General features: G+C 31.4%; 1 protein-coding gene across 1 annotated transcript; it reads left to right on the top strand.

Moving 5' to 3' along the window:
* The first annotated feature begins 487 nt into the window (after positions 1-487).
* Positions 488-7,293, top strand: ABCG11 (white-brown complex-like protein). The gene is made up of 10 exons (XM_020365760.3): positions 488-1,471; positions 2,249-2,538; positions 3,728-3,899; positions 4,014-4,136; positions 4,722-4,850; positions 5,027-5,221; positions 5,325-5,411; positions 5,715-5,987; positions 6,558-6,665; positions 6,771-7,293. The coding sequence occupies exons 1-10, from the start codon at positions 1,073-1,075 to the stop codon at positions 7,107-7,109; spliced, it is 2,115 nt and encodes a 704-aa protein (XP_020221349.1). The 5' UTR covers positions 488-1,072; the 3' UTR covers positions 7,110-7,293.
* Positions 7,294-13,832: the final 6,539 nt, after the last annotated feature.

Here is a 13,832-nt window from a genome sequence, read left to right as displayed (position 1 = left end):
GTGTCACGAAGGGTGAAAAAAATGAAGAAGACTAAAGGAGTTGTAGTAACAACTTTTTCTTACATTATTTTGATATACCCTTTATTATTTCTTAAAATTTAGTAAAAATTATAACATCATGAATAAAACTTGGTAAGTAAAAAATGAAACTCGTGTATTATTTATTTATTTATTAAATTTTAACTAATAATAAAATATATTTTAAAACATACACAGTATAATATGTGTTGTTGATGTTGTTATTATTCATTCATAATTAGAATTTTATCTTAATAATATATAATAAAGTATTTATAATATTTCTAAAATAGTACATATGATTTTGTCTAAAATATTTTTCTAATATTTCTATAAAAAAAATGAAATGGGATGGATAGAATAGATATTGTGGCCACAAGGAAAAGTTCAAAATGACACACAATATAAACACCCTCAGGGTTAAATGGGGGTCGGTTTGGCATTAAATGTAGCTACCAACAACTAGCTGCACCCATTGATTGCTTCCATATAATGGCTGAAACTTATTGCTTAATACTCTCTAAACATTTCCTTCGAGAATTGAGCTCCCCCAAACAATGAGTGGTATGAAGTTGCAGTAGTAGGATATGTTGTTGTGATCATCCCTTACATCAGTTGATCAGAATTATATAATACCCTTTTCTCCAATCACTTCCTCTTGTTCTTGCCATAAACTAAACCAATCTTTGCAATCACCACCACAAGGCTCTTTTTGCATGAGAGACACACCTCTCTTAAAACCCTCATCTTCCTTCTTCAAGTCAACAAAACACTCCCCAATCATACCATTCCCATTTCACCACTCACACTTTTCTTTCCAATAATACATAACTTCCTCACACACACATATATACACATACCCTAGCTAGCTCCCTCCATAGGTTCATGAATGTTTAACTTTTGAATTTGGTTGTTAGTTCCTTTTTGCTCTTTTGGTAAATCAGATTCATTCAGTAGAATCAGTACTAAAAACTCCTTTGGAGTTTGGACCATATTGTATTGAGCCTCAAAAGGTGAGAGAGAGGTTAACTAGTTATATATATATATATCAGTGATGAGATCAAACTCTGAAGCATCACATGTTGGCATGGAGATAGAAGCAACGACTAGGCCTTCAGGGAATGGGACAACAACCCTACCAGGGTTGAGTCCTCTGAGTGAGACCCTTTGGAGAGAGAAGGCCAACACAGAGATCATTGGAGATGTCTCAGCAAGACTCACATGGAAGGATCTCACTGTGATGGTAACTCTCAGCAATGGTGAGACACAAAATGTTCTGGAGGGTCTAACTGGCTATGCTGAGCCAGGAACCTTCACTGCTCTCATGGGACCCTCAGGCTCAGGAAAATCTACACTTCTTGATGCACTTTCTAGTCGTCTAGCTGCAAATGCCTTCCTCTCAGGCACCATCCTCCTCAATGGACGCAAAGCCAAACTCTCTTTTGGCACTGCAGTGAGTATTTTTCCTTTTTTGCCTTAACATGATGCAGTCTTTGGTAGATGTGTGTTAAAAGCAGAATTTAATATCACGATACATGAGCACTATTTTATACAGAAACCTTTTTTTATACAGATTATAAAAGTAAAACTCTTTATTCTGATGGAAGAACAACAATAAAATTACATATTAGATTTACCTTATTTTATACTATGAGATTAGATATGTTTTCTTTTAAAAAATATATATCTGTGGTCCCTTTAAAATTTAAGAATTTGGGTACTATTGGAAATATCTCTTCTTATTTCTTTCGGTGTACCCAAAATGAATTATTACTTCAAAAAAAATATTTGAACCAAAAAATTCTTAAATTTCTCTTGATAGTTGATACTATAGCGACTCTCACTTTTTCTAAAAAAAAAAGCAGAATAGAACAAAACAAATAATTAAAAACATGATAAATTTTAACTAGAGGACAAGATGTTTCATTTTCTTCTGTCACGTACTAAATGCTACCTGGATATGTGTCTATTTTTCATTGGAAGAATATAGTTAATTGATGATAACACTTTTGTCATATTTGTTTACTTTAGCAAATATCTGTTAAGTTTTAAACTTTTACTAGTTCCTTCCTTCAGTTTGTTTTATATCTAATCTAATAGAATATAATAGATTCACATAGCTTAGGTTAATATTTTCTTTCCTCCATGTTATGTTATGCATGCTATTTTGGCCAGAGGGTTACTTATTGTTCCTAACTTGATGAGTTCAACATTGGAACTTATTTCATAGGCTTATGTGACACAAGATGACAACTTGATTGGAACCCTAACGGTGCGAGAAACGATTTCATATTCAGCTCGTTTGCGTTTGCCTGATAAGATGCCTAGGGAAGATAAGAGGGCATTGGTTGAGAGCACCATAGTGGCAATGGGTTTGCAAGATTGTGCAGACACAGTGATTGGAAATTGGCACTTGCGTGGGATCAGTGGTGGGGAGAAGAGAAGGGTTAGCATTGCCTTGGAAATCTTGATGAGGCCTAGGTTGCTTTTCCTTGATGAACCAACCAGTGGACTTGACAGGTTGTTAGATATCATATCACTTTATGTGCATTTAATTTCCCTGTCCTAAGTGTGCTTGCATCGACATTTGCAGTGATCACACATTCACACGTAGTGTTATATTTAGGTTTAACCAACCACCGAATAAATATGTGTAATTGTGTCACATAATTGTGCCTTTATAGTGACTGATAATTACGTAGCAGAAAAGAAAAGCTTAGTGTAGTAGTGTGGTACGTTTAATCTTAATTAGTTAATATCTCCCCATACCTGCAACTCAATTATTTTATGGGTTATGCTAATTAATGTGACATAAATAATAAAAAAGTAGAAAACATTATTTGTTGATAATAATAATAATGTTTAAATTTTGATGATTAAAAAAATATATAATGATTTACTTTCTCCATTTCATTTTTTTTTGGTTTTAAGATAATGCACATTTCTTTAGAAAATTATTAATTACACAGATTATTATGATGACCTAGTTATATATATATATATATATATATAAATAAATAAAGTTATCCGTATTAAAAGGGTTAGAATGTGGCAATAAATTCATTCATGTATGTAGGTGAGATATCAATAAATGAGGATGGTATTGGAAAAATATAATGAATTTATTTCTTATTTTTTTTTAATATTATTTTGAAACAAATTAAAATAATAAAAAGTATGAGATAGAGATGTTTTAACAGTGTCCTAAAATACACAGTAAGAAAAGATTTTACTTGTTCAGTCGGTAGCTAGGTTAGAAAATTATCTTTTGAAATATTTTGCCTTTTCTGCTGTTACTTCTGGGAGCTAATTAATTGGTACATACTTGTCTTGTAGGCGTTTCTGTCGGCCCATTTCTTGAATAATAAACTTTCTATATATTTACAGAAAAGAAAAAACGTGGTGCAATAAATAACAGGCCACGCATGGTCCCTTTAGACTATTTATCTTAGAAATTCTTATTATCTCTATAAGAAAAAATTAATGTACAAACACATATACAATTTTTTAAAACGAATTTGGAATTTACATGTTCGTCTTTTTGTTGTTTTGCATGGTCACAACATCAATTGGTGTGCACCATCTAAAGGGGCGTTACAAATGTTTGGTTTATATTGATCAAAATTTTGTAAAGTAGAAAAAGTTTATTTTTGCTGAACTCGTGTCTTGTTTTTTTTTTTTTTTTTTTGGATTTTTGTCTTTGTGGCAGTGCTTCAGCTTTCTTTGTGACTCAGACACTACGTGCCTTGGCAAGGGATGGGAGAACAGTTATAGCCTCTATTCATCAGCCAAGTAGTGAAGTGTTTGAGCTGTTTGACCAATTGTACTTGCTTTCTAGTGGCAAAACTGTTTATTTTGGGCAAGCTTCTGAGGCATATGAGGTTAGATTCACTTGTCACTTCTTATTTTCTTCTTTTTGCAAAGTTTCTTGAATGTGCTATGGTTTTAAGGAAATGAAGCTTTTTGGTGATTGTTGCAAGTGATGTTGTCTGCAGTTCTTTGCACAAGCTGGCTTTCCTTGTCCTGCTTTGAGGAACCCTTCAGATCATTTCCTCAGGTGCATCAATTCGGACTTTGACAAAGTCAAGGCCACCCTTAAAGGGTCCATGAAACTCAGGGTATTCACCTTTTCTGTTTTATGATTCTCATTTTTGCTTTTCAAAATTTTATAGCACTATATAAATAGTCATTAATTACAATAGCCTTGTTCTCATCTTGAAAAATGTACCTTTTAATTTTTGTTTTTTTTTTGTTAAGCTCTTTCCAATAATTTTGAAATGTTATCTTTTTGAAAGGAGGGGAGTGTCGTTTTTTATTTTATTTCTAAATTACATTATTAGTATTACGACCTTTGGGATATTTTTTTTTTCATAAATAGGAGAGAAAAATATAAAGAAAAACTAAAATAATTTTTTTCAAAAGTTAAAACTAATTTATGAGTTGAGAATAAGTTTTTAGAGAAACTAATAAAAAAGAGGTTTTACAAAATAGTATATGCATGAAATAATTTTAATTTATGTAGAAGTTTATTTTGTTTTTACTTCCCATTTTATTTTCCTATAAATGCTTTTGAAGAAATTTATCTACACATATTCTTAATTAAGTTATGGAAACATTAGTTTCAACTTTTTAGTTTGTGCTTTTGATCAATTAGTTATAACTACATATCTTTGCTAACATTTATTTTGAAACTTGATTTCTAGTTTGAGGGAAGTGATGATCCTCTGGACAGGATCACTACTGCTGAAGCTATAAGAACTCTTATTGACTTCTACCGCACTTCTCAGCATTCCTATGCAGCAAGACAAAAAGTGGACGATATATCCAAAGTCGTAAGTGCTTTTCCTTGACTACTTATTGATGAAAAATAACCAAAAGCTTTAAAATTGATGCATTTGAGTGTGTATAACTGTATGTGTGTATATATTTATATATATCCTGCTTTTCTTGTTCATTTTGTGGAGTCAATTCTCCAGTGTTGTGATCATAAGAGTGGTGCATTCTGCAGAAGGGAACAGTACTTGAAGCTGGAGGAAGTGAGGCTAGTTTCTTGATGCAGTCTTACACCTTAACCAAGCGTTCTTTCATGAACATGTCAAGGGACTTTGGCTACTATTGGCTTAGGCTTGTTATCTATATTGTGGTCACTATCTGTATTGGAACCATTTATTTGAATGTGGGGACAGGCTACAACTCTATTCTGGTACTTCTATTTGTCATTTGAAAGAAATTCAAAGTTGTTATTTGGATCAGTTTGGCATGAAAAGTTGGATTCCTTGGAATTCATGTGTTTTCTTTGTTTCCAGGCTAGGGGTTCTTGTGCATCTTTTGTCTTTGGTTTTGTCACCTTCATGTCAATTGGTGGATTCCCTTCATTTGTTGAAGACATGAAGGTAAATGTTTTGTGCCTTCCATGCAACCACTAATCACAATCATTATCATACTTAGTACTTTGTCTGTTCCAAATTTATTGTAGTTTTAGCATCTAAGAAATATTCCAAAATGATTGTTGTTATTACTCTTCAATGTAGTATTAATTTTGTTTTCTCATTTTATTCCCTTATAAATTATTTGATCATAACGAAAAATAATATATCTATTGAGAGAATAAATTATTTTAGTATTTACATTTATTGTTATTCTTAATCTGTATATAAATGTAGTAGGAAGTCTTACATTTTCTATTTGAATCACAGGTTTTCCAAAGGGAGAGGCTTAATGGTCACTATGGTGTCACTGCATTTGTCATCAGCAACACATTATCTGCCACGCCCTTCCTGATTTTGATCACTTTTCTCTCTGGAACCATTTGTTACTTCATGGTTCGCCTGCACCCTGGCTTTTGGCATTACCTCTTCTTTGTGCTATGCCTTTATGCCAGTGTCACAGTGGTTGAAAGCTTAATGATGGCAATTGCTAGCATTGTACCCAACTTCCTCATGGGCATCATTATTGGAGCAGGGATCCAGGTATATAAGCATGTTCCTTCCCATAATCCAATCACATGCACATTAAATTACAACCATCCAAAACAATACCATGTTTTCCTTAAATGTAGAAAACTTAAATACTGTTCCATAATTGCCTTTAATATTATTCTTCAATCAAAATCCAAGTTCCACTTTGATAATTTGTATACACATTTTATAAATCCTTAGTTACATGTTTTATGGAGATAAAACTCTAATTCCGATTAAATAATATCACTAAAAGCACTTATAGAGCTGCATATCAGTTTTGGCCTTTACCAAATTTGAGATTACTAATTGCATGCCAATGCCATGTTGTATAAGCAAGAATGGAAATTGTGTAACTATCTCTTTTATAGATATTCACAATTTTTTATATCTCTTTACCTATTTAACAGCTATGAAGAGAAATATACACAATTTTCACATGATAAAATGATAACACGAGAGGATTCATTGTAGATAACCTTTTGAGCTATGTTCAATAATTTTCATAATTTTCACTTGATCATACAATCATATCTTGTTAATTGGCTTCTGTTTTTCTATTTTTTTTTATTTAAATTTCAGGGCATATTCATGTTGGTGTCTGGATACTTTAGGCTCCCACATGATATCCCAAAGCCAGTCTGGCGCTACCCCATGTCATACATCAGTTTCCACTTTTGGGCACTACAGGTAACAGAATTGGCACATTTCAATTTCTGAAAAAGCCATGTGATGTTGCTATTGTAACCAACCTAGTCTGGTGATAAAAACAATTGAAATTGAAAACTCTTTCAGGGTCAGTACCAGAATGATTTGCGAGGCCTGATATTTGACAACCAAACACCAGACCTTCCAAAGATACCAGGCGAATACATATTAGAAAATGTGTTCCAAATTGATGTGAAGAGATCAAAGTGGATAGATTTGAGTGTGATCCTCAGCATGATTATCATCTACCGCATCATTTTCTTCATCATGATCAAAGTCAACGAAGATGTGACACCATGGGTGAGAGGGTACATTGCTAGGAGGAGAATGCAGCAGAAGAGTGGAACCCAGAATACAACTATTGCACCTGATGTTCTCACTCAGTCACCATCTCTCAGAACCTATGTGTCATCACAAACAAAATGAAGTCATCAAAGTTTGACTTGAATAATGAAGTTTTTATTGTTAAGTAGGACTAGATCTCTATATATATAACTTAAAATTCTTATTATTTTTATACATTCTTGGTCTTTAACAAATGTTGACATATACTTTGAGCTTCCCCAAGAATGGGACGAGTGATATGAAATTCTGAGTGTTCTATGATTAAGTCATCAATGTCTTTTGTTTGTAATATTCTTTTGGCCCAATCCGCAATATATATTTCATTTGCCCCAATGTTGGGTTTGATTTGAGATAACTCTAAAGTTAAATTAGTAAAAAATAAAATAAAATTAGGAGAAAATGATTATTCTCTTCTTATGTCTAGAAGCACATCACCATGCATTGGTAATCAATGAGGAAGAGTTTGTTAGTCAAACTTTTAACTTTGTTAGAGAATCATACATAAGAATTTTACACATGTAACTTAAACCCATCTTATTCACTTGTCCATCTCTGTCTAATATGAAACTTATTATATTTACACTCAGAACTATATATCTCACTGAAAGTCCATCGTGGATAGTCAATTAATCATCATCATTATCATGGATATGATCTTTAGCTATGCAAGGTTATATTTTTTGTTGGTACTATAAGGTTATATTCGAAGACGATATTTTATTCTTTAAATCTATTTCATAACAACCTAACAACTAGCTATAATTGCCAGAACTATTAATTAACACTCTAGTGAACATTTTTTAACATGTGATCAATTATATGCAAAGATTGAGAAACATGTTCTTAAAATGTTAAGTAAGGGTATGTTCCATGTGCTTGTGAGTTTTTAACTTTTGGTTTTCAAATGTAATTTTTAAAACAAAATGCGCTTGGCAAAAATTTAAGTGTAGAAATTTTTAATTTAATATCAAAATATTTTTACATTTATTTTTAAAAACTGATTTGTAAATTTGTTTATGTTTTTTTTATTAAATAAACTTTTTTTTTATAAGCAAAATAAATTAAGGGGAGTACAAGGGGTACCCCAACCCATTACAAAATACAAAGTCACCTAAACAAAATCCAACGTACTCCATACAAAAGGTAACCACTAGATTGTAATGTCACCCACCATTACAAAACTAGGACCATAAAATGTATCTAATAATCAAACAAGATCAGTAATTAAAAAACCAGATACAAAACTACACCATGGTGTGTACAGAATCAGAAAGAATCATTATTCCAGAAGTTAAGGCAAACATCAGGGGAAGAAAATCACGTTGAGAATGAGTAAAAAAATGACTTATCTTTGGTCTTAATCCAATTCCAGCTACGTATTTTGATTAATTCCACTAAATCCGTAATTGCCACCACCTTGTCTTTAAAAATGACATTATTTCTAGCAAGCCACAAAGACCAAATTGTGGCTAACCAAACCACAGACCACCTCATCTTATCTCTACCACTGCATCTAGGAATTCCAATAAAATGAGCAAAATTTTCATGACAGGAATTGTGTAAAACTGTTGAAACACCAAACCAATCAAAAATAGATAACCATACAGAATATGCATAATAACATCCGAATAAAAGGTGAGAGGTATTCTCCAGATCTTCACCATACCAAGCACATCCACTAGCAGAAATATCAAGAACCTTCCGCTTAATTAAGTTACAATTACTTGGTATCCTATTCAGCAAGGCCTTCCAAGCAAAACCTGATACTTTAGACGGTACACAACTAGACCAGAGAAATTTATGAAGCAGAAAATTTGCGTAGATACCATCATTAATCACCGCCTTGTATGCTGATTTCACATTATATATCTCATCATTAGAATCCTTCCAACACCACCTATCACAACAATCATTCTTTAAGACAGTTGATCCTAAATCAGCAGCTAATTGTGATAATAAATCTAATTCCCATTGAAATAGACTCCTACGCCAAGACCAAATCCACTCAAAACCTCCATCCCTCCAAAGCACCATGTTTGCGACCGATACATCCTTGTCAGAAGCTATAGAGAACAATCTACTATATCGATTACAAAGAGGTCCCTGACCACTCCAACCATCCTTCCAAAAAAAGGTATTTTGACCATCCCCCACCACCTTGGTACACCTAGAAGAGAACCAATCAAATGATGCGTATGGAGCAAAATCAATGGTCCACAGATCAACCCACCACTTTGAACTTTGTACTTTATCACCAACTCCCTGAAAACAACCCTCCCCATAAATAGAAGTAACAACCTTATGCCAAAACCTACCCTTTTCAACTAATAGATGCCATCTCCACTTTTCAAGGATAGCAAGGTTAAATGCTCTAAGGTCTAAAATTCCCAACCCACCATGTTCCTTTCCCTTACACACCTCTTGCCAAGCCACCCAAGCAATTTTCCTATGATTTTCATCCCCTCCCCAAAGAAAGAGTTTAAAAAGAGATTCAAGTTTAGAAATGATGCCTTGAGGAGCCTTGAAGAAAGAAAGATAGTAGGTCGGAATGGAATTAAGGACTGATTTCAAGAGGGCACTACGCCCACCAAAGGACAAAGTTGAAGACTTCCATTTTGATAACCTCTTCTTCAATTTAGAAATCACGGGCTCCCAAGTTTTGATACAATGTGGATTTTCCCCAAGAGGTAACCCCAAATAGCAAAAAGGTAAAGAACCAACCTTACAGTTTAGAAACTGAGCCATCAAGTTTAACACTTCAATATTAATATTGAACCCAAAGAGCTTACTTTTATGAAAATTAACTTTGAGACCCGCCACCAACTCAAAAATCTGTAAGATGGATTTTATCGCCCAAACATTAAGTGAAGATGCTCCACCAATAATCAAAGTGTCATTTGCATATTGAAGGTGAGACACACTAACTGACTGGTGTCCAACTGAATAGCCACTAAACACATGACATTCCACAGCTTTGCTCATCAATGCATTAAGGCCCTCAACAACTATAAGAAATAGAAATGGAGAAAGTGGATCTCCTTGTCTTAGTCCCTTGCCAACCCCAAACTCATCAGTGGGACTGCCATTTAATAGGATAGAAATTCTTGTAGTGCTCACACATTCAACAATCCACTTCCTCCATTTTAATGGAAAACCAATCCTTTCCATCATGTACTGAAGGAACTCCCAATTAACTGAATCATATGCCTTTTCAAAATAAACTTTAAAAAGCAAACATTTACTTTTCTTCCTTCTAATCTCCTCAATAATCTCATTGGCAACCGAAACTCCATCAAAAATAGATCTTCCTTGTATAAAGGCTGACTAACAATCTGAAATAACGTTACCTATTACTGCCCTCAATCTGTTAGCCAACAATTTTGCCACCACCTTATACTTGCAACCAATTAGGGAAATTGGTCTATAGTCATCAACTCTCTGAGGGCTCTCAATCTTTGGGATTAGAACGATAAAAGAGCTATTGGAACCCTTCACTAATTTTCCATTTGCATGAAACTCATTGATAAAAGCCAAAAATTCTACCTTGACAACCTCCCAAAAGTCTTTAATAAAATTAAAATTAAAACCATCTGGGCCTGGACTTTTGGAACCATCACAATCCCATACAGCTTCTTTCACTTCTTCCTCAGAGAAAGGCAATACCAAAGAAACCACATCCTGTTTCAGACAAAGTCTTGAAATTCACACCATCCAAAGATAGCCTTTAGCTTGACTTTTCCTTGAAGTGCATTTCAAAAAATCCCCGAACTGCCTCCTTGAGAGCTATAGGATCAAAATGACATTGAAAAAATTTCACCGCATTTGACATTGAAAAAATTTATTGTTACTACTATTAACACCAATTTTATTACAGATACTATCATTGTTACCACACTATACCATACTTAACATTACTGTCACTACTATTAACACTAACATATTATTATTAACATTTTCATTTGTCGCCATTATTACTATTATTGTCATTATTATCATCATCACTTGTATTGTTATCATCACCTTTAATATTATTGTTGTCACCACTACATCACTATTACTACACTATCCACATTATCACTACTACTACCATCAATATTGATACCATTAACATCATTGTCATTATACAAAAACATCTTAAATAAATTCTAATAAGATAAGAAATTTTCAAAATGCATTAATTTCAAAATTAAAAAATACAAGAACCAAAAACTAAAAGCTTATAATTTTTTTTAAATCGAACTTAAAACTAAAAATCATATCAAAAGGATCCTTAAATTTTAAAAATTTTATTATTTAGTCAAATAAGTAGATTTTGCACTAGTTTGAGTGAATGCTTTTTTCTTTTTAACTATTTTTAAATAAAAGTATTATAAGTTACTGATTTTTGTTGATCCTTATTTCTTTACTTTTTTACTTCTACTTTATAGGCCCAAAACTTTGTTTTTGGTTTTTCATTTTATTTATTTTTGTGCTTTTCATAATACTATTAGTCCAACATAGAATTAAAATAAAAAGGTTGTACGCTCTCGTATTTATTTACTTTTTTTTTATTCGTGGGCTCCAATTCCATAATGCTAAATTCTAAATTTTAAGAAATTTAATTGTTAAATTAAGAATAAGACTAAGAATAAAATATTCTAGAAGCGTCTCAGAAGCCTCTAGAATTTAGTAACTCATCCACATTTTTCTCCTCTAAATTTTGTTAGAGGAGGGCTAACATCTTTCTATTCACATATACAATAATACAACATCAGAGGGATCATTCTCTTTCAAGTGACCGAATCATCAATTTAATTATTATAATTGTAAGCAGTTGTATTAACCAAATAACATAATGATTTTTAAAAATTGTAAAAAATCATTCATTAATTCAATTCCTCTATTAATTGATGTCATATAACATTGTTAGAGTATTTCTAATGATAATATATAGCTTATGAAAATTTTTAAATTTAAGATCTAATTCTTATATAGTTTTATTAATAGAATAATTTTTTTTGATAAGCTTATTAATAGAATAATTGACTTGACAATTCTTATACAATAATATTTGCTTATATAAATAATTGTTTTTTTTAGCAATTCTTAATATTTATGAGACAATTATAATAAAAACCATTTTAACTTCTTAAAGATTGTATCAATATTTGAGAGAAAATTTAAGATATATTGGACGGTTAAATGTGAGTTTAGATACAGTGTTCTTGGAAAAGCTAGTGGACCAAATTAATGGAAAAGGGGGATGACAATTATGACGAAACTGAGCAGCAATACTATTTTTTTTTTTTGTCTTGAATGAAAACCAATTTGCATTCCCCTTCGACCCAATCTTTGGGTGTAACTTGTTAAAACCACAACTACCATAATAATGCCAGCAACAAACAACCCACGCCACAACCAGAGCCACAACCACCTTAATAATAACAAAGCTGCGCATGTACCCATGTATGTTGTACGTTTCTGATCTCTCGCATTTTTTTTTAAAGAGTAATGATTTATATATACAAACATTAATATAAGGGAGTTGCTACGGTACCTCAAAGATAGAAGGATTTCAATACATTTTCTTATATAAAAACTCATAAAAGATTTAAAAAAGATTAATTGAATTATAAAATGAAGAATTCAAATTATACTTATAAAATGAAAAGTAAAATAAAATTATAGAAATTAAAATTATAAGATTTCAATAATATTATAAAATATTAAAAAAAAGAAAAAATTAATAAATAATAAAAATAAAAAATTATTAAAATTACAATATAGAAATTCAAAAATTTAAGACAAAAAGATAAAAAATATACTTAAAAAATTATTAAAATTAAAATATAAAAATTCAAAAATTTTAAATGAAAAGATAAAAATATACTTAAAAAATTATTATAATTAAACTATTTAAATATATAATAATATTATTACAAATAAATTAGAATATATAAAATAAAGAGTAATATACAAACATTAATTTAATGACATATAAAAACTGTCACTATATATAGAAGTATATATCTATTTGACATATAATTACACACGATTTTAGTGTTGATTTTGAATGAGATTTAACAACATATTTTGTGTGTCACTATAGTCTATACCTACACTTTTTAACAATATACCAACATATATTGTATATATTGTGTGGGTAAACATAAATTTTAGTGATATGTATAATGTCACTATAGGGTATGTGTCACTACATGATAATTTTCTTGTAGTGAAATTCAACAATTATGGATGAATACACAGGTGAATTAATCCGGATTATTCTAGTATTGAGTTTAAATTGTATGAAATTGTGTTAAATATTTAGATATAAAACTTTTGTAACAACACATTATGATCATCACACTTACAGATTATAATCACTAACAGTGGAGCAAATTCATTACGCTTAATATAATTGTATATACGCACTATAACATATATATAAATACAAACAACTAAAACAATTCTATAAATATATATGATACATGTACAATCATCTAGTATAAAATAATATAAATCTCTAATTGTTTGTCAAAAACAACTATATATAACTATTACATAGACCCAAAATATCCAAAAAGTACTGCCATTAACCATATGGCTTCCACTACTCACTTTTACCAACCTATCTCTATCATACTCTCATATAAAGTATGATTATCGTAATCCCATTCACATAAAAAACATATAAAGGTATACTAGATTTCTAAAACATACAAGTATATAAAGAAACATCTATACTACTCACCAACATGTAAACCATAAAAAACCACCACATGGTTTACAACATACAATAGTCGACATGCTTGAAAACTAAGC

This window comes from Cajanus cajan, chromosome 1 (genome assembly GCF_000230855.2).
Source record: "Cajanus cajan strain Asha chromosome 1, NIPB_CcT2T_4, whole genome shotgun sequence".
Classification (NCBI taxonomy): domain Eukaryota; kingdom Viridiplantae; phylum Streptophyta; class Magnoliopsida; order Fabales; family Fabaceae; genus Cajanus; species Cajanus cajan.
The sequence above is the reverse complement of the archived record's forward strand: the minus strand, read 5'-3'. Positions and strand labels throughout refer to the sequence as shown.